The sequence below is a fragment of the Electrophorus electricus genome, chromosome 16 (assembly GCF_041902795.1).
Source record: "Electrophorus electricus isolate QZ-2024a chromosome 16, ASM4190279v1, whole genome shotgun sequence".
Lineage (NCBI taxonomy): Eukaryota > Metazoa > Chordata > Actinopteri > Gymnotiformes > Gymnotidae > Electrophorus > Electrophorus electricus.
Window position 1 is genome coordinate 2061552 of NC_137512.1, and position 20805 is coordinate 2082356.

Here is a 20805-nt window from a genome sequence, read left to right on the forward strand (position 1 = left end):
TTAAGAAAAACTGCTATCTGCCCTAGCAATGAAAACCCAGCTGGTTGAAGGCTGTGTAGCTAGTACCTGTGTCCTGAACTGCCTAAGCCTGTGGCACAGGTGCAGGCTCGGGGCACAGGCTCTTGAGTGGTGCTTGGTGGAGAAATGATCACTTCTTATAGAACTGTCCGTACACTCAGTAATGAAGCTGCCCTTTAAACCATACATTTATTACAAATGTTTAATTCATCTTTGTCAAAAGACAATAAAGTGCAAGTGTTGCTCACATTAAAATGCCAGTCTTTGTGATACAGATGGGGCAGGGGGTGAATAGGTGCAAAACAATAAGGACTCATCATGGGATAATTTAAAGGAATACTGTTACAGCTCAGGAGGAGAGCATGAAATTGTCAGAAGGTACAAATATTAATAGCACCACTTTTGTTAAAGGTTAGATTGGTGGACAGTGTTTTAAGGTAGTAAAAGGTGTCAGGTATTAGAACATTTACAAAACAGCAGTAACAATCCCTGCAGAGGGTCACCATTTCAAAGTGGTTGAGTACAAAACCAACTGGCTCATGTTCCTGCTTACCTCTGCATACACAACTTTCTTCTCCCTGCTTTCTGAAAACCTCCCTTGTCCTGCTAATCCAGGAATCACACTACACTTGCACAAGGCGCTCACTAACTCCTGCTGCACTTTTTTTCTTCTGAACTGGTCTTATAGGACCCACAGCAGAGGGCACAACGTCACTGTGCGTTAGAGGAAATTCCACCCTAAAGCACAAATGGATTTGACTCCGATATTAGGCGAAGCAAGTTTGGTTAGGTGCATGTACCACACATTTCCTAACAAGATGACATGACGGGAAAGTTCTGTTGTCATCTAGTCTATTTGGTTTGATTGGCTAGAAGAAAAGGACTTTGTTTTATTTCAGAGACTCTCTATCTCCTCACATGTATAGCTGATTTCTCTGCTATAATGCAGACCAAGATGAGCAGTACGACACACACTATAACGAAGCCGCATTTTCCTCCTTAGGGATGTCCTCTTGTTCACTTTAACACAGGGACACGGTCCAAGATGTCTTGCCAACCACCACTTGCTCTTAGGTTCCCCTCTTAGACTCCCATTCCTGTAACAGAAGGGGCAGCCAGCATGTAAGTCTCCCGGCAGAGCCAGAAGGACCCTCTGCTGGCCAGGCACAAACACTGTGGGAGGAACTGGTGGAGAAGCAGATGTCTTGGCCAATGAACAGATTCTAGCACACTGCCAATTTATTTTCAGCAGAAAATTATACTGTAAACTGTTTTCTGATAGGATGAGTCCAAAGTAACTGATGGGACCCATTAAAACCTCACTGGCAGTTTATATTTAATGCTGACATGCAGAACATTGTGCCTCTTGCATTATTTGATTGCTTGTTCCACATGATCAGTAATGCTGTGAGTGATTGCTTTAGTCTGGGTCTGTGCACAGTTTTACCTTGGCTTTCTGCATGACGTTTCCCTTTGCGGATGTGTAGATAGAGGAGGGTCGCTTGCGCATTTCGGAAGCACAGTTTACAGGCAGGAAGGATTCAATGTACTGTGCCTCAGGCTGCCGAGTCTTCTGCAAAAGAAATGACGCAACGTGCCATCATCAGTTTCACACAATCACTCCTCAGAGCGGTGCAAGGGTTGGGCCTTCCTCGGAGAGCCACGCTTTACCTTGCTCAAGGGCGTGGTCTGTGCAGGTGCTCCCAGGACCCCCCCAGCCAGGGACTTCTTCAGGTTCTCCTTAACCTGTGTGAGCCTCAGCTCCAGGTCGACGCGCTGGCCCTCCTTCAGATGGCAACTCTCCTCCAGATGGGCCACGTGCTCCTCCAGAGCCCGCTGCTGTTTGTCTGAACAGACAAATGCCATGAACCTTCACTAACCCCACGTTGTGTCCATGAACCTTCACTAACCCCACGGCGTCAGCATTAACGTCGCTAACCCCACACCATCAGCATTAACATCGTTAACCCCATGCCATCAGCATTAACGCCACTAACCCCAGGCTGTCATAAGGCTTGCAGAAGCGACTGCACCACAGCAGTAAACGTTTTATTGCCTCTGTGGGCTCTTTTCAGTCTTGAGTACTTAATGAAATATTGTAGAACTTTTTAGGCCTGACTGCTGTCAAGAGAAAGAGACCCTCAGAGATTCACGGTCAGCATCAGCTGTCCAACACGTGTTCTCTGGACTGCAATGGCTGTTTCACAAGTGTTCTCTAGAGGGCGCCAAAGCTAGCCAGCAGAGATGAAGATTCAGGCAGCAGAAGAAATATTCAGAAGTTATTGAAAAGATCCGATGAGTGTAGACCACGGGAAGCAACATGATGCTTTTAAAAACAGACATTATGACAAAAAACAGAACGTGTGCGTCAACAAAAACGACCTTGTACAAATCTCCGCTACTGCGGAGTTCCTGAGTCGCGTAGCGGTGAGGCCGCTGTAGCCTGTCTGACCTGTTGCCCCCTTCAGCTTGGCCTTTGCCTCTCGTTTGTCCTTGCGCAGCGAGACCAGGGCGTTCCTGATGCTGTCCCGCTCCTGTTCCAGCTCCTCCTTCTCCCTCAGGTACCGCCTGGCATCCTCCTCGGCTCGCGTCTTCCCGTACCTCCCATACTGGTTCGCGCCTAGGAGGGCAGAAGGGATCAAGGGTCAGACGCAACGAGGCTTCGGGAAGGTGTCGGCGCTCTCGGCACCTCTGCCAGGCCCGGAGGGGAGGGGCGGCGTAAAGGGAGCTGTAGATCAAATTTAAAAGGCTTATAAAGGTCGGGTTGCCTGGCCGGACGGGGGAGGCCTTTGAAGTGGCATTGCGGGAACTCTCCCCGACTGCTTTAAACGCGGGAGAGATTCCTGTTACGCTTCTCCAGGTCCTCAGAACTTTTCTCCCTGTATTACTGCATTTCACTATAAAGAACTCTTGACCCACAGAAGATAACGGATATAGAGTATGATTTGGTGGAGAAAATGGCAACACGTCAGAAAGAAGTTTTTATGTGTGTGTGTGTGTTTCTGAACAGCATGCAGGCAGCAGGCGTGACTCACTTGGGCCGTGGCGTTTGAGGGTGATCGGGGGCTTGTTCCTGCTCTTATCCTGCTGTTCCCCTAGCTTCTCACCTTCCTGCTGTGCAGGGAGACACAGAAAGAGAAACACGTCTTCCCGAGGAACAGACGACCACGTCGACTGTGTCGCGGGCATGTAGCGACGCGTCGGGTAACGAGCAGTGTCTGATGGAGCTGGAGGGGTCAGCAGGGGGGGGTCAAGAAGCCGCTCGGGGGGGGCGGAGGTTTGCCCCCTCTGGGGAGAGAGCCATCACACACTGCTCTCTCTCTGGAGACCCAGCCGAGTGCATGCACTGGCACCCCGAGAGCACAGAGATGTTCTACTGGTCCACACTTCCGCATGCGAACCGGAAATGCGGCATCGTGTGTTTGATCTGGGCCGGTGAGCAGGGCTGTGATGATCTTGGACCGCTGCAGAGAGGGTAGACAGCTTAATTCTTCATCGCTCGACACGCACACTTCAAAGGGGAACCTCTGTTTTGGAGAATTAGGAGCAACATCAGACCCAAGTAGGAGATGAACCTTTCTGACTGGGGGGCTGACCTGGGGTCTCGGAACGGGAGTCTGAGCACGGTGTGTGTGTGTGTGTTCACTTGAATGGATGGGGGACAACACCTACTTACCCGTGTTTCCTCACAAGGGACCTCGTCGTATGTCCTGGACTCTGTGGAGGTCGCCCATCTGAACAGGAAAGAGAAATTAAACGTCGAGAGAGAGAGACAGAGGCGAGCTGCATTTGAGGCTGTGTCTCGCCACGTCCCGCGCCTTTCTGTTGCACACTCACAGGAAAGAGTGTCGGGCAGCCGTACGGATGTTGGCGATGGTCTCTACGTCCACGTAGTCGTAGTGCAGGGACTCTGGGTCAGCAGAACACCCGGTCTCTGCCAACAGAACCCCCAGCCACCGGCCCATCTCCTCAGAACCGCGGGCCTGACAAACACCCCCCACCCGCAACGCTTAATGAGCAGCTGAAATAACAGAATTGCCCGACTGTGCACGTGGGAAGCCTCTGCACCTCCAAGACGGCAACCTCGCTGCTCCCTCGCAGTATCCTTAGAGCAAAGGGGTGCTTGGAGCCGAAGCCTGGCAGGACATCGCAGCCCTGCAGGGCTATGGGGGCGTGGCACCTCCGCGGATCACCCTGCTCCTGGTGCAGGTGGAGGGAGCCACAGCTCACTCGACACCAGCGCTCCTTCCAGCACTGGTTCACCAGAATGCTCAGATAACCTGCCACACACACACACACACACCTTGAAGTTCAAGCAGTGTGGAAGCTTAAGAGGGTATGAGCTCTGGACTGAAGACGGGGAGACGGGAACAAGCTCCCTCACCACAGCCAGGGTTCTCCTCAGGTGATGTCCATCGGGGGTCTCCTGGGAGAGGGGGCTTTCTTCTGGAGAAACTGATTATTCGGGTAATCTTACGCCCTGCTGCTCTGCTCATGGTGCCAGTCAGCTCTGACAGAGCACCGCGCTTAACTTTACCTACACACACACACACACACACACACACACACACACACAGCTTGAGCATACATAGCCACTGTAGTTGAGTACACAGGCTGAAATTATTACTGTGAGCCATTGGGTCTCTCACTCTCGACACTGAAGGTCACTAGATCACTAGAAAGTGCTCATGTCACTGCACAGGAATTTAGTCCTGCTGTTTCACTGGGCATTCAGTGAGGACACACACAAACACACACACACACACACACACACACACACAAACACACACATACCCTTCTCAACCGTTTCCAGTGTTTGGACTGTGCAAGGCCTGTCATTATGTGGTATAGAAGCCTTTTAACAGCATTATGTGAGCATGAATCCATCATTCCTTAGAGAAGCTACACAAGACGGTAACGAGCAGTGGAAAAGGTGAGAAGAGAAAGCATCTCACCCACGTCTCGGCAACACTCGCCGCTGGGCACGGTGTCCGAGTCTGACGCGGGTTTCTCAGCAGACAGTCTCTGAGGGATGGAAAGCCATTACAGACAAATATATTACATATCCTTAAATCCAAAGGGTAGTTCATGTTGTGTGGACTCGGGTTGAATGAGTTAGAAAGGGGAAGAAAACGCAAGTCTCGGCGCTCTGGTGCCAAGGCAGCTTGGTTAGCGCGGAGGCAGTGGGGTTAGTGCGGAGGCAGCCACACCACACACACCATAACAGACATCATTCTCTCTGGAACAACTGTTCTTTCCTACTCTTCACACGTTATTTACAGCTGCCCAACAACAATTTTCTGCTTTTAGTGTGAAAGCCCTTAATCAGAGCAGATGGTGAGTGAGCTCAGAGCAGTTAGCCTCCCTGCCACTCCGTCGGCCTGTTTGCACACAGAGACATAATTAAACCACGAGAGGCAGAGAGAAACTCTCCCGTGCTCCTGAGGTCAGTAGATGCTACACATTTGCTATCAGCATCGTGAGTAGATTCTGCAGAAAGGGATTCATTTGTTTATTAGCATGGTGGTTTCTGTGAGATCACTTTGGATAACTAATGGATTGTAAAAACATTACTAAGTCATAAGGGCCTCCCAGTGTATGTCGTGTGACGTTATCCAGGAACGTGGATGAAATGTTCAGGAGACGCAGGAAATGTGACCAACCCACTGTACCTTGTCCAACTCGGTCCTTCTGGGCGTCATGGGAGATGTTGAACTGTTCAGGCCATTCCCCAGACTGCTGATTTCACGCACCACCTAGAAACACAAAGAAGAACTCCCACATCAGCTGCCCCCAGCACGTGCACAGTCAGCGACCTTACAGGGTGCCTCTGGAGGAACCCTTCTCTTGTGCAATATTGTCTCTGGCTTATGCTCAGAAACCATCTACAACGCCGTGCGTGTGTGTGTGTGCCTGACCTGAGAAGCCCCGGCTAAAGCGTGGGGAGAAGAACGTGTTTTACCCGCAGCCATTTCTCCGCCTGCTCCTTGCTCTGTACAGCCAGCACGAGGGCCTCCCCGCCTGGCAGGGAGAAGCGAAGCTCGTGCTTCTTCTTACGCCCGTCCTTGGGAACGTAGATGACGTTGCACAGGCTGAGTGGCAGATCCATGTAGGGGGACTGGTCCTTGGAGCTTTTGTAGCACTGAAATGGGAGCAAGCAACCCCACAGGCTCATACCCATAATTCCCCACAGGTTCATACACAGCTGGACACACCAAAAAGTACCACATGGCCACTGCTCTAGGGCCACCTAGGAACGCTCAGCTTTGGTCATCATGTGCACACTTGTGTAGTCCCAAGTAGCTCCTAACGCATTTCAGTCTCTGCTATTCCCGACTACTTCAGACACAGCTTCATTTGATTTTTACATATTTAACTGTCTGCCAAGGAGACGCGACACACCCGAGCAAAGCTGATCGTGACTCACCTGCAGCCGGTTCTCCCGGATCACAGTGAGCTGTTTGGCCCACTGGCCAAAACGCTTCTTCCTCAGCAGGAAGGCGCAGATGCGGCAGTCCCTCACTGGGGCCATGGAGTTCTCCTCCGATGGCCACTGGTGGGTTAGACGCTGCCTCTTCTCCTCCTCTTCCTCGTCGTAAGACTCGTAGGAGCTGCTCAGAGCGTCCGAATCGTTATCTGAGCATCAGAGGGATACCATCAAGTCATACAGTACTGAACACTTCAGCACTCAATAAACCACCGAAAGGAGGCCCTTAAACACATTTCTACATTTACGGCATTTATCTGACACTTTTATCCATAGCGACTTAAAATCATGACTGAGTACAATTTGAGCAATTGAAGGTTAAGGGTCTTGCTCAGGGGCCCAAAAGTGGCATCCTCGCCATGGTGGGACTTGAACCGGCAACCTTCTGGTTACCAGTCCAGTACCTTCACCACTAAGATGGTCTAGTTGTACACTAACAGGAGTTTTTGCGGTGACTGTTCGTGCAGGTAGTGGGGTAGTTCTGCTCTGTGTCTTCATAGTATCCATCCTCAATGGAGTTAGGGGGGCTGGAGCTACCTAGAAAGGTTAAAAAAGGTCAGAGGGTAGAGGTCACATTCCAAACAGCAGTCACATTCCTCTGTTAAAAAAAAGACAAAAACTCACAAGGTTCTCACACACACACACACACACACACACACACACACACACACACACAATAAAACCGCTGCCTTGCATAGTTTGTCACCCAACGCACCTCCGCTCATCCCTTATCGGTTTATGACCACAGGACCATTGCTGACTGTTGTTCTGGTATGAATGTGTCACGCACTGGGAGTTTCACTGCCAGGCTGACAGAGGTCCACTACCCCCCCCCCCCAAAATCCCACTAACAGCGGTCAGCTGGCCGTTGGCACGGAGCTAAAGTTTAGCTAACGCCAACTGTACATGATAACAGATGGGCTATACATGTACAACGTGTTTCTTATAAACATCTTTAACAAAGCAAGTTGTGAGTACGTATTGGCTCACGAATACTTACAGGACGGCTACTCTGATCTTGCATTAGACGTCATTCTGTAGATACAGAACATATGGATTGCGGGCAACGGAAACGCCCGCTACTTCTCGGGGGGGGGGGGGGGGGTATAACCCACCTCGACTGGTGATGTACTCTGGCAGAGTGCCAGGGCTGAGGGGTAAAGCCTCTTCGTAGTAGTCCTCCGGCGGAGGCGTGTTGGGCAGAGGGGGAGGCGTGTGCGCTCGTCTCTGGGCAAACAAACAGAGAGGCGTCAGATCACCTGAGTGGCCCCAAATCTGCTCGCCCACACAAATGCTCACCACTTGGCAAACCAGCACTATAGCAACGATATATGACCCCTGGAGCACATCAGAGTGAGAACCCGCACGCTCGCCTAAAGAGTGCAACGAAATGTCGGCATCCTCCGGCCATGAGCATTGTTTTAATAAAGACAAGCAATCAATAATAGACACGCACCCCTACAGGGAAACACACGCACACTGGGTGTACGCGGGAAAACTTGGGAGAGTGTTTGCCTTCATTAAGCGCTCATGGATCTTTAGGGAATCGGTCAGATGGCTGATTGGAAAGTGTCACGGTACGGTGACGGATTTGAGAATAGTGCGCTGGCCCCGGGTCTGCCGTGCAGCTGGAGAGGATCTCCAGTGGTTAGATATTAATTTTCCAGCCCTGCCTCACCCTGACCCAGCACATGAGGCCTTGTGTTCCCCCTCAAACACAATCAGCGCCTCAGGGACTAGGCTTCAAAATGGAAGAAACCAAATATTTCTGAGTAGGCCGTTCCTTACGGGTTTGGAGGGAGTTGCTCGGTCCGTTTGGTTCAGCTCTTTATTCTGCTCCTCTGCTTCCACTTTCAAGTCACCAAGGTCGCAGTCTGGAAGAGACGTGGAAAAGCTTGAAACACGCGACCTTGTGCGTGGCAGTGGGGCGTGTTGAGAGAAACACGTCAACACCGGTCTCACCAAACTTCTCAAAGAGGGACTCCACAAAGCTGGTGCCGTTTCTGTAGACAGAGGTGTTCATGTACATGTAGTCGGTTCCAGGAACTGCAGAGGAAGGGAGAAACACAGACAAACTAAACATGTGCCAGTGAGCAAAAACTGGTAACGCAGTTCTCGCTTTTATTATTATTATTATTATTATTATTATTATTACTACTCATGGTTATGTGACCCACCTGTGGGCTGGAACTGTGCAAGCAGGTTCTTCACGGCACTCTTCTTCTCTTCGGTGGCAGAGCTCAAGGTCTCGTGATCCAGCAGCTTGAGCAGAACGGTCAGCTCAGTCACCAAGAGCTCCATCGCTGAGGGTTAAAGTTCAAGGTCAAAGGTCATTGGACAATACAACGCGTCCACATCCGTCACAACAGCAGCTCAATCAGATTGTCCACAAGTGCCCGGCGATCATAGCATGACAAGACAAATAAACACACCTGTGAACATGAAGAATATGAATAGTCTGGATTTAACGACTATTTTAAGGTGAAGGGTTCTCTGTAACATTATATTCTGAAGAGCGGCTTCGGTCTTGCCAGGGAAGAGTCCGAGTTCTAGGCTGGGAAGATGACAGCAGGTCAGCAGGCTTACAAACTGGAACGGGTTTGGACTCCAGTACCTCCCTGAGAGGTGGGCCAGAGTTCTCATCCAGTTCTCTGCATGGACTGGATCTGGCTTGCTGGGATAGCTGAAACGCTCCAACTTGGGAACTAAGACATGCCCTCTAACCTGTGGCACACAGCCTGCAGTTTGGAACGGAGATCCCAGCTTTCAAACCCAGCAGACCAACACCTAGACGCCTCTCAATCTCGGACCTTTGCACCGTGGTATTCCCCCCCCACACCGTCCTCAACGTCAGTCCTCCAAGTACTCCTCAGATCTGGCTCTCAGGACCCCTCAGTCCTTGGGCCGAGTAGCTCAGTTACCATGGCTACCAGGAGAGAAGGGTACAGGTGCTGTTTCCCACAAGCTGCACGGTCATCACGTCTAAGCCGTAGCAAGATATCCACAAGTACTAACGCAGGACCTGTGCATGAACTTGCATGGTAAGCGAACTGACAGGACAAAAAACCCATGTATGCACCTCAAGCTCAGACAAACCCACCAACCCGGTTCGTGAGGGACTCTGAACAAAGTGGAATAATAAATCAGATTTTCATCAACATCCTTGAGGGGTGAGCGCACCCCCGGCTTTCTCGGGGGAAAATAAACGCGCTCGGCAAACACCTTGCGACTCAGTGGACGTGAGCTCATCCCCAACAGCACAATCTCAGCTCTCTCGCTCGCTCTCTCACTCGCTCTCTGGGAGAGAAGGGAATGGAATGGTGGAGCAGCGTTGAAGGAAAGGCCGATCATCTGCGTCCATCACGCAGCTGGACAGCTTGGCTCAGACGCGAGCAAGACCCCGGCCAACACGTCCACCTCAGGGGCCACCTGGGGGGCTCACAGCGATAAACAGGCAATGGGTCAAGACGCAAATCGATTTCATATGCCAGCTCCGTGGAAAAGGTACTCGCTCAGAGATGGGGGGGGGGTGAGAGTGACAAGAGTCAGATTCTAAAGTGCAAATTCTGAATCGTTCCACGTTTTCAATCCAAAACAATCCCCGCTTTGAAAACACTGGTCAGACACACCAAGAGACCACCTTAATAGCAATGATTTGTACCTGATGGTAAAAGAGCACAGAGGATGAGAGCTCTCAAGGACACACTTCAGAGTCAGCCCAGCCGAGCCCAACACCCCCCAACACCCAGAGAGTCGTGAGTGTAACGCAGCCATGCAGGCATCCATACAGGACACAACCCCTTGAGTCAACATCGACTTCTCCAAGGGAGAGGTGAAAGGGTTGTGGTAGCACACACACACACACACACACACACACACACACACACACACACACAGTTGCTTGCACACACCCATATGCTTGGAAATTATTTATCAAAACATGTAGGTCAGTGGATCTGGAATGAGATCTAGATCCGCTTGATTTTTCAGTGCAAATGCCACAAAGCAGAACCCCCTTTGTTTGGTGCTGACTCACGACAAACATACATCATTTCCTCATGTCATGCCCTTCTGCTGTCTCCAGGGCAGACTCCCACCTGAGTGTGTACCTCTTGCACAAGTCTGAATGTTTAAACTTCTCTATTCAGGCTTGTTGACACAAGCCCCTGCCATCTCACACACACACACACACACACACACACACACACACACACACACACACGCGCACGCGCGCGTGCGCGTGCACACACGCACGCACCCCTTACCAACCTACCCTGATGATGGCTGAGAAGAAGATACATATGCAACAGTATCTGGGAGTGGGTAAAGTGTTGGCAGCTTCTCTGGGAATGCTCTCTGGGAATGCCCTCTGGAAAACCGCAAGCTGGAAATCTCAATCGTCCTACACGCAGCTTCAGGAGAGCTACGTTCATGCTGGTATAGGAGAGAAGGCATGGCGGGATGCATTAGCCACGGATACTTTAGCGTGAAACCTAGTGTGAACGCTATAATATAGCCAGAGATATCCTGTAATTGGGAATCCATCCTAGACATCTGTCTGTAACAGAGACCAGAGAGCGTCTTCTGGCTTCTGAGGATAGGTAACGACTTACAATGCAACACTATAATCACACAAGCGCCCATTTGAACTTCCAAGTGTATCAAATACAGGCAGAGAGATTGGAAACGCAACATTCTCCAGATGTCAGGGCTTTTTAGTTAATCTGTTTTTTTTTGTTTTTTTTTAAGTGGCACAATTGTTGAGTAAGGTCTAGGATCAGCAAAGCCAGGATACACAGTGCGTTAGAGCTCCTTAATGAAAAGGCCTCCTCGGGGAGAGCTCCAAGCAGCTTAGAGAAACACCGGTGTGGTGAAGCACGTACGATTCCCACAGCGGCGCGATCCCACTAGAAGCGATCAAAGGCGGCGAGCACTTCTTTATCTGCAGCTGCACCTGTGGAGGGTCACTTGTGGAGCCAAGCACAACATGGGTCTGGAGGAACACTCCCAGAACCTGCCCACGTGCTCCAGAACACGGCGCTGCGAACCGAAACCCGACACCAGCGCTCCCAGGCGCATCCAGCCAACCTGCTGACGACAGGGGTGTTTGTTGTTCTCTTTCGGCTTGAGCCTGTCCAAAGTGTCTCCCTCCCTCCCTCCCTCCCTCTCTCCCTCCCTCTCTCTCTCTCTCTCTCTCTCCCCCTCACTCCCTCTCACAGACTTTCTACCTCACTTTACATGAACTGTGCCAGCAGAAATGCAGCGTGCTGGATGTTTAAGCAGGACTGAGGAATCAGAGACTGGTGTCTGCAGCTGTGTTTCTGGGAGGAGAAAAAGAGGAAGTTTCTGCTCAGCTGAATCGCTTCTTCAGGACTCGACAGGGCTCACCGGCGAGCCCAGCCCAGTCCAGCCCAGTCCAGCCCAATCCAGCCCAGTCCAACCCAGTAACAGCCCAGTAACAGCCCAGTAACAGCCCAGTAACAGCCCAGTAACAGCTCAGTCTAGCCCAGTCCAGCCCAGTAACAGCTCAGTCTAGCCCAGTCCAGCCCAGTAACAGCTCAGTCTAGCCCAGTCTAGCCCAGTAACAGCTCAGTCCAGCCCAGTAACAGCCCAGTCCAGCCCAGTAACAGCCCAGTCTAGCCCAGTAACAGCTCAGTCCAGCCCAGTAACAGCCCAGTAACAGCTCAGTCCAGCCCAGTAACAGCTCAGTCCAGCCCAGTAACAGCTCAGTCCAGCCCAGTCTAGCTCAGTCCAGCCCAGTCTAGCTCAGTAACAGCTCAGTCCAGCCCAGTAACAGCCCAGTAACAGCTCAGTCCAGCCCAGTAACAGCTCAGTCCAGCCCAGTAACAGCTCAGTCTAGCCCAGTAACAGCCCAGTCCAGCCCAGTCTAGCTCAGTCCAGCCCAGCCACTTTCCTCTCCTCACCTCCAGCTCCACTCAAACACCTCCACGCTGCCAAAAGCAGGACGGGAAACATGAGAGGGCAATTCGCTCAGCCGTGAGAACCAAGATACCAAAACCCTCCCCTTACACCCAGCCGTGAAGGACTAGCGCTCGCTGAAGCAGGTGTGGCTCGCGCTTTATGAGAAAGGAGTTAAAACAGGTCTTCAACGAAGCCATCAAATGTGTTTAAACACACGTGCTGCTCTGTCTTGTACTACACCAGTGCCATGGAGGTGAATAACGAAATGAGAATGAGGAACAATCCACCTACCAGCAACAGCTGCAGAAGAGGCAATCGGTCCCACCACCATCTCCCACCAGACTGAAGAAAGTGATACAAGCTCCCACAAAGGCCCCGTAACTGTGTCAGAGACAGAGGGGCTGTGAACCGGGGCTGAGTCAGACAACCAGTGACTTAGTTTAACTGTCTTTCTATCACCTTTAATTCTCAATCCCTCCCCCCCTCCTGCTCTCTCTCCAAGTTGGTCAATCTCTCTCTCTCTCCCCCTCCCTCCCTCCCCTGCTCATTCTCTCTCGTCTCTCTCTCCCTCCCTCCCTCCCCTGCTCATTCTCTCTCGTCTCTCTCTCCCTCCCTCCCTCCCTCCCCTGCTCATTCTCTCTCTCCCTCCCTCCCTCCCTCCCCTGCTCATTCTCCCTCTCTCCCTCTCTCCCTCCCTCCCTCCCCTGCTCATTCTCCCTCTCTCCCTCTCTCTCTCCCTCCCTCCCTCCCTCCCCTGCTCATTCTCCCTCTCTCCCTCTCTCTCTCTCCCTCCCTCCCTCCCTCCCCTGCTCATTCTCCCTCTCTCCCTCCCTCTCTCCCTCCCCTGCTCATTCTCCCTCTCTCCTCTCTCTCTCTCTCTCTCTCTCTCTCTCTCTCTCTCTCTCTCTCTCTCTCTCTCTCTCTCTCTGAGGTAACTGAGGATAGCTTTGCAACAGGGGAATTTACCCTCCCTTTCTGCTCCAAGGTAGAACTGGGGGAGGGTGTTAACAGTGCGTGCGTGTGTGTGTGAGAGACTAGGAGAACCACCCAATCCCAGTCTTCAGTCCTAAGCCCCACCTAGCCCCACCGGGACAGCCCCTGTGTACACACTCCCCACACCCCCCAATGCCTGACTTGTCCATCAGCCCAGGCAGGCCTGGAGTATACTTCCACTAGCGCTTCCTCTCCGACTGCCCTTGGCACCGGCACTTCTGTCCACCACAGCACGTGGGAGGCAGCTTCGAGCTTTATTTGAAAGCCTTGTGTGATAAGAACTGCTCAGATGTCTCATTTACGTTGTGCTGCTCTGCTCCGCGTACAGTCGGCGCCACAGTGACGAGCTCTAGTGATGAAGATAAGTGACACCCAAGGCAGTCCTTCTCCTGGGCTCCGGCAAGCGGTGGTGGGAGCCTTCGCTTCTGTTCCCCGCGTGTGCCGCGTGCAGAGGCGACGCTCCGCGGCGTGTCCATGCTGCTCCAGCCCAAAGACACAAACGCCTGAGCCTGCCATGCAGGTCTGGACACGTCAACACACTTGCGTGTGTGCGTGCATGTGACCACACTCGTGCGCAGACACACTCGCTCTCTCGTGCGTGCCCTTGCCGGTGTGCTTGGATAAACTTTCTTTATCAGCAGGTCCATCTTGCTGCCTCTGAAAGCATGAAAGCACTTCTGTGTCTTTTCCTGAAGGCGTGTTAAGATCTGTCCGGATACTGGGAAAGGTGACACACGGCAAGATGAGCCATACGCTAGACATGCAGAGATGGTAGCTGAGACCTCACCTCGCACAACACTGAACAACAGGAGTCTAACTGCAGACTATTTACTGGAATGACCACAGGTACCAAACTTGTAACATATTTACTAGGACAAGTTTCAAATATAATTTGACGCTTATTCTTTTTTTGAACATGATAAGGGAGGCCGCTGCTAAATTCACTAACTGAGTCTTGGAAATGCCGGCAAAGACTTTAACGATGATTTAAAGTTCCGGCCTGCTGTAAAGAAGACCACAGCTCACTCTTCCGATGTCAGCATACGAAGGGTTACTGAACTCTGCAGCCTGCTCGAGCTGACACACAGTGAACAGGGCTGCAATGGTTTAGCCACAGATCTCTCCGACACATGATCTCTTCAGGAGGTACCCGTCAGGATGCGTGCGCCCACGGCACCACGAGCGTCCCGGCGAGAACAAGCCAAGCCTGCTGGGACCGTGTGGACGAACCGCGCCCGGAGTGACTGGGCCCGGCGCTGCGGCCCAGCAGCCCAGCAGCTGTGCACCATCCCTGATAAACGCCACGGATCCGACCGGAGGAGGGCGGCATTGGTCAGGCTCGGGTTTCTCCGTGCGATCCCCCCACAGGTTCCCTTTATTCATCGGCGGATTTGAGGGATGACATCTTGCCTAAGTGCTCCAAAGTCAATAGTGAGACAGAGCGGTCTAAAACACGAACCCTGCGTCTCTCATCAAATGTGGACATCCTGTGGGTTTGCAGTGTTCGCGTTGCCCTACGAGTTGTTGATGAATGCCTGCACTGCGCCGGACATAAGTAACCCAGAGGAGACGCTACGCAGAGATACGGAGTGAGGTTATCACGCTACGTGATCGCACGCAGTCATCGGGAACGACACAGTGATTCACTCAGGTGGCAGACAGACAACGCGATGGCGCTGTTCTCTGACGGGGCAGAACGGGTGCCTTCCTCCACACTCCAACACTAATCCTCCCCGAACCACAGGCGAGCTCATAACCACCACGATCGGCCAGGAATTCCAGGCACATTTTGATATGGCATTGAAAAAAATCCGCAGCAGAGAGAGAGCCAGGTTCAACGTGGCTGACGTGACGCTGAAATTCCCACAATGAGAGCTCTGACAAAATAAAAGCTTTTTTTTTTTGACACTCTGACTGCGGAGAAGAGAGTCTGTCATTCTGTGTGAGTACTGCACTATTGCCAATACCACGATACCTTCAGCCTACATCTGAAAACAACACACACTCTCTTAGGTCAAACATCCACTCATGCAGATAACTGTGGTGCATCACCGTGGGTTAGCGCATCCTCGTTACCGCAGACGTGAGTGAGTCGGTGATCTTTGACCTTCACTCTCTGGCTTCCGTTTCCTGCTCCCGACACTCAGTCAGGTTAATGTGCTGTTAATCTGCTCCTGCACAAGTACAATTACATGTCGACTCGTTTAGTATCAGCAGTGGAGACAGTGAGACCTGACCTATATTTGCCTTTTTAAAAAAAAACAACAAAAAAAAAAAAACATGTACAGTCCCACTGCGCTAAAGAGTAATGACTATATCAAGTACGTAAGTACATCCATGCACCACCCCCCCCCCCAAAATATGTGCGCGGGCGTGCGCACGCACACACACACACACACACACACACACATGGGGGAAAGGTAGCAGGTAAGCATGTGGAAATGCTTAGTTCTCTGGATGCAATTTGAGACATACTATGTTAAAGGAGGTGCACAATGTGTGGAAAAAGGAAATTACAGATACTCCTGCTGTTTTATGATGGATGACAACATGCTTCAGGTCATCATAAAATAAAGCGTTACACACATGCACACACTTAATGCCAAAAAGCATGCCTGTATTTATTTACTTTTTAAATTTTATTTATTTATTTATTTTTTTTAAAGGTGCTACTTAATATCCACTATTTTATGGTTCCTTATTCCCAAATGTATTAATTTAAAGCCTTAGTGCTCAGTGCACATCTGAATGTCAAAGATGCATATCTAAAGGTCTTCCAAATGTCTACTAATCGTAAGGTAGAACCAATTCCACTCTCTTATGCTGCACGACTGCACTGTTCCACATCAGCAAGGCTAAACAAAGTCGGAATGGCTCCACATTAACTCGAGGCATGCTGCCCGCTACAGATGGTCCACCACAGAGAGCACCACCCCCTTACCCATCGCGACGGCGCACTGCAGGGTGGGTGGGGCCATTAACCCCAGCATAGCCACTGAGGGGCTGAGTTGCCTCGCTGTCCTCGAGGTCACTGTATACGTCCCGACTACGCACATGGGGGCAGAGTTACGGGGCCCATCACTCCCACTTACCTGTTTGAGCCTTAACCGACTTTGGAGGCCGGCCTCGGCTCAGCGGGGCGCAGGAAGCTTTGATCTCTCGAGCACTTCGCTCCCCGTCGAGGCCTGGGGCTCCAGTGCTTGTTAAACTTGGCCGAGCGCCTTGTTCGTGTGATGCGAGAAACCCTGACGCAGCTCTGGCTAACGTGGAAGGGATCGAACAGCCGGGGGACGCAACCCGATTGCTCATCGCAAAATTATATTAGACTTGAGTGAGCGGAGACGTTTGCACACAAACACCCACACGCGCACGAGCACGAGTAACCATCAGGGCCCGCGCCCAACCCCGCGGAGAAGATTACAAGATCGCAGCAGAATGTTCGGGATGAATCCAGCAGGTTGTCTGCTCCGTCTCGCTGACGTGTACCGGGTTGCCGCTTGTCCAGCTACAAGCTATCCCAGCGCGTCCAGCAGTGTCTGGTGTGTGTTTTGTACATGTAACCCAGTAGACTGAGGGCTGTTACAGGGCTCCAAGGAGTCAGAGGGGAAGTGGAGCTCTGTGGAAGGTGTGCCCGGCAGGTGGGGGAACTCACCCTCGTCTCCAGGGCAGTTCGGCGAGGGCGGAGGTCAGTGCCGACGGCAGGGACAGACGAGCGCGGAAACGAGAGGCGACTGGCTGCGGATGACGTTGACCCCTGACCCACCGGCACCCCACACCCCACTCCCCTCATACCGCCTTCACCACACGATTAGGGTGAGTCAGGCACACTCCCGGACAAAGAACGCCTTCAGTCGTGGCTGTCTAATTAATGCTGCCCATTACCCAGAACCCCCTATGATTTCACTCATCAGCTATGTTCCATGTTGACCACTGCTCCCTCCATTGTGAAGGACTAGTGTTCCACCAAACTGTTAAGGCTGTCCTGACCCCTCCGACACTGCGGTTGCAAAAAAGACTGGAGGCTTTGTCGGGGAATATTCATGGAAAAGGATGTCCATGGAACTGTGCGTGCGTGCGTGTGTGCGCGCGTGCAGATTAAACTCGGACGGCAGGGGATTTCCCCTCACTGGGAAGCAGGCATGACCCTGTCCTCACAGATCAGCTCGGAGAGGAAGCGCACATTGAGCGGAGATGTCGAGAAAATGTCCAGGCACAAAGTTCCAGCAGCACCATGGCGGCGCTCCACCAAGCCAAACGTGGAAGATCCATTAATCACTTCCATGAGCCGGGCAGGTTCGTAAGGAACCAACGGCCACAGCGAGTTTCCGCGGTTCCACCTTCGGATACGCCCCAAGATGTCAGATTTACTGGGTCTTAATGAGAGGACTGCTCAGGGCGGGCGTTACTAAATCAGACCCGTCACACCAGCCCTCTCTGCACCTGTGGCATCATCCAGCCGGCGTGGGGTCCCTGGCCCAGTGCACTCACACCCACGCCAGGGCCCGGCTGGTGTCTCTGATAACAGCACCCCTTGGGCAGGAGCTCGTATGCAAGATCAAGCATATCTCCTTGGCAACCCCCGGACACAACAAAAACCTAGCCATGGAAACGGATGTGTGGACGTGCCAGTAGCACTCGACTGGAGGTTAGAGTAACGGTCTTAAACATTGGGTGCTTAAGCAGTGTCCAGGCCAATCAACGGGATACGGGTGTTGTCCTCAAACTGTGTGTTTATCTGCTGAACCCATGATGTGAGAAGACCGGCGATCTGGCGCACAAACACGGTCAGTGCAAACACTACTGTTGGAAGCCGAGGCCGTCACTCAGCAAGCCCAGAAACGCACACAGCCAGAACTTCCACCGTCGAGGTCTGACAGACTTCCGCACCGATGTGCCATGGCTTGTTAACCCATAATCACATATTAATCCTAGTGTGGCCTCCTCGTAATCCCGAGGGAATGGCCTGCTTTGTGCTCCCGGACAGCTCTGAGGAGCGGTCAGGACCGGTTCAGACACGCAGACGCTCCAGGAGACAGAACGCACTGCTGCTCCTGACTGAGCTAGCCTGCTTCACGCTTGGCTTTCAGGGACTCAGCGGTGTCTGTGTGCAAGGTGCAGGACTGGAGAGCAGAGCTGCTGTCTACTACATACATGTCTGACACACGCGTCCTTATGAGATTTACAAGACAGGAGATCTTTGTTCTTGACACTCTAAGTTCTTCCATCTGCTTGTAGCCTGACAGCGAAAGAGCAGGGAAACAATACATATGATTCAGCACAGCTTTCCAAAAAACCCCCCAAAAAACAGACAATCCCACACATGAAATGGCACCATGGGGAGCTATATTCCCCTTCACGCCTACCTGGTACAATAATGCAAGACGGATCAGAATGCAAGAGCATCTCACACTCCGCTGTGTTTGCTCACACGCAGCTCTGGGTTTATTGATTCACAGTGATGCACACACCGACGCTCACTGATGCACTATTAACGGAATTGAAGCCCACCAGAGACCCGAAATAACTACAACTACCACAACCTGATGGATGATTTCAAAACAACAGGAGGAAACAGCCCATACATTCCAGCAACAGAAAAAAAAAAAAAAACAACCAAACAAAAAAAAACAACATTTTTGCTGCTAAAAATAGAGGCCAGGACAACTCGCTCGCACTCTCCGGTTCTCTTTTGTTTTTTCTCTGGTTGTGTTTATAGACTCGCCCTCCGAGGGAGAGAATGGCTCTACTTGGCTAAACTCCATATTTTTCAGAGGCTGAAACAGTATAGGTTTTTTGTTTTTTTTAGCGTGTACTGTGTAACTGGCGTCGCCAGGCAGAGTGAGAAAGCACCTGTGACAGGACGCAGGAACCTACAGCTCTGTCGTGACTGCGCAGAGTGTTCTACTGCTGGGAAACACCTCAGAGACGTTTACTGTATTTGAGATCTGCACTGTAATTACTTTCATGTGTCTGGTATCTAGCGCCGTGTGTCTAACAAGGCATATCTCTCTCTCTCTCTCTCTCTCTCTCTCTCTCTCTCTCTCTCTGTGTGTCTGTGTGTTTTATAGGCCCCCCCCCCCCCCCCCCCAGATGGCTAAGGAATTGCTGGATGAGGTGGTGCTGCTCAGGAACACTGATTGGTGGGTAAAGATTCTAATGACGGGAGACATAAAGCAGACCAGCGTGTGAATAACTCTGCTCAAACGTGGTAAGAGTTATCCGTTTCGTCCACGTACACGTCAGATCCATAAAAGGTTTATAGTGACAACATTAAATAAAACCTGGCTGATATTCAACAATAAATCTTTCTTTGACCATTTAAGCAGAATAAAATAAAAATAAATACATATTTTACTGTTTGCTCTCACTTTCTTATCTTTACAGGAGATCCGAAAGTTGACGCACGCCGAACGTTTGTTCCAGCACTCTGCCAGGGCGAGCTGACTTAATTTAGCACCATGACCAGAAGCTTCTGATCGCCTTTGTGAAGGAAAAACACTTAAAGAGGCGCTCAGCTCCCGCACGTGCAGAAGTGTAGCGACGCCATTCCGCGCAGAGCAGCGCGCGGAATAAAGGTGCCTTCCAGGACGCAGGGGGACTTCAAAGACCCCAAACCTGAATCCTTCCGCGTGGGGGTCTTGGTACGGCCCGCTCCTGCAGACAGGCTTTGCGTCTAAACTAAAACGCCAAGTGCGGAACCCGAAAGGGCAGCTTGACAACTAAGCCCAGCTCGCGCTCTCCACCGAGGCCAGGCGCGTGAGAACGGCTTGGAGAGGAAATCGGTGTTTTTGCAGAACAGAATCGCGTGTCACAGAGGCAGCTGAGCACGCAGGGAGCTGCTCACACTGCAGGTGAAGAGACGCGGCGGTGCAGATCCGGTTTAAACGTAGCAAAACGTTTCACCTACATGGCAGCCCACGAACGCGGACTAGATATTACTAATGCAGGAGAGACCGGGATGAGTCCCCAAGCACAGAAGCGCACGTCACATCCACACGCAGTTTAACGTGGAGAAAAGCCTGTTTGATTTGACCAGTCTTTTGACTTCTTTCTCTAGATTTAAGCTATTTGTATTTTCCATGAAAAGTTACAAACCTGTTGATAATCTATAAATAAACAAACAAAAACAAACAAACAAATAAATAAATAAAACAAAGCTGCATCAAACGCCACTCGGACTGGTGAAACGGGACAGATGGGTACTCACATGTTCTACCGTTTGCCTCCATGGGGCATCATCACACCAAAGTCCCTGAAGTGAACGCTGCACCGTGCCTGTCCCGGGGTGTGTGACAGCGAGCGCGCTCCGGAGCGCGCGCACCTTCGTTGGACCAGACCAGTCCTGCCCTAGCACCCTGGGTCCTAGTGCGTAACGAGGCCGGTTT

General features: G+C 51.6%; 1 protein-coding gene across 4 annotated transcripts; it reads right to left on the bottom strand.

The window, feature by feature from the left end:
• Positions 1-206: 206 nt before the first annotated feature.
• afap1l1a (actin filament associated protein 1-like 1a) lies at positions 207-20770 on the bottom strand. 4 transcript variants are annotated; one of them, XM_081699314.1, is made up of 19 exons: positions 20628-20770; positions 8683-8808; positions 8468-8551; positions 8294-8379; positions 7621-7732; positions 6944-7042; positions 6446-6654; positions 5981-6160; positions 5691-5774; positions 4974-5043; positions 4403-4555; positions 4087-4298; positions 3856-4001; positions 3695-3752; positions 3054-3132; positions 2471-2638; positions 1690-1865; positions 1466-1591; positions 207-1115 (listed from the first exon to the last, which is right to left on the bottom strand). In XM_081699314.1, exons 1-19 carry the CDS (start codon positions 20647-20649, stop codon positions 1089-1091), a joined length of 2217 nt encoding a protein of 738 aa, XP_081555440.1. In that variant the 5' UTR covers positions 20650-20770; the 3' UTR covers positions 207-1088. The 4 variants fall into 4 exon arrangements, with proteins under 4 accessions (XP_081555440.1, XP_081555439.1, XP_035388084.2 ...); XM_081699313.1 differs by lacking the exon at positions 20628-20770 and adding an exon at positions 12719-12879 and having other exon boundaries at positions 3054-3129; XM_035532191.2 differs by lacking the exon at positions 20628-20770 and adding an exon at positions 12719-12879.
• Between the last annotated feature and the right edge of the window lie 35 nt (positions 20771-20805).

What these genes read in the sequence shown, in the direction of transcription:
- afap1l1a (XM_035532191.2), bottom strand. Translation starts at nt 12,758, where the DNA reads ATGGTGGTGGGACCGATTGCCTCTTCTGCAGCTGTTGCTG. An exon ending in CGAGTGTTGCCGAGACGTGG is followed by an intron (nt 4,556 to 4,973) that starts GTGAGATGCTTT and finishes GTGTGTGTGTAG; the next exon opens with GTAAAGTTAAGCGCGGTGCT. An exon ending in GCGAGGTTGCCGTCTTGGAG is followed by an intron (nt 4,002 to 4,086) that starts GTGCAGAGGCTT and finishes GGTGTTTGTCAG; the next exon opens with GCCCGCGGTTCTGAGGAGAT.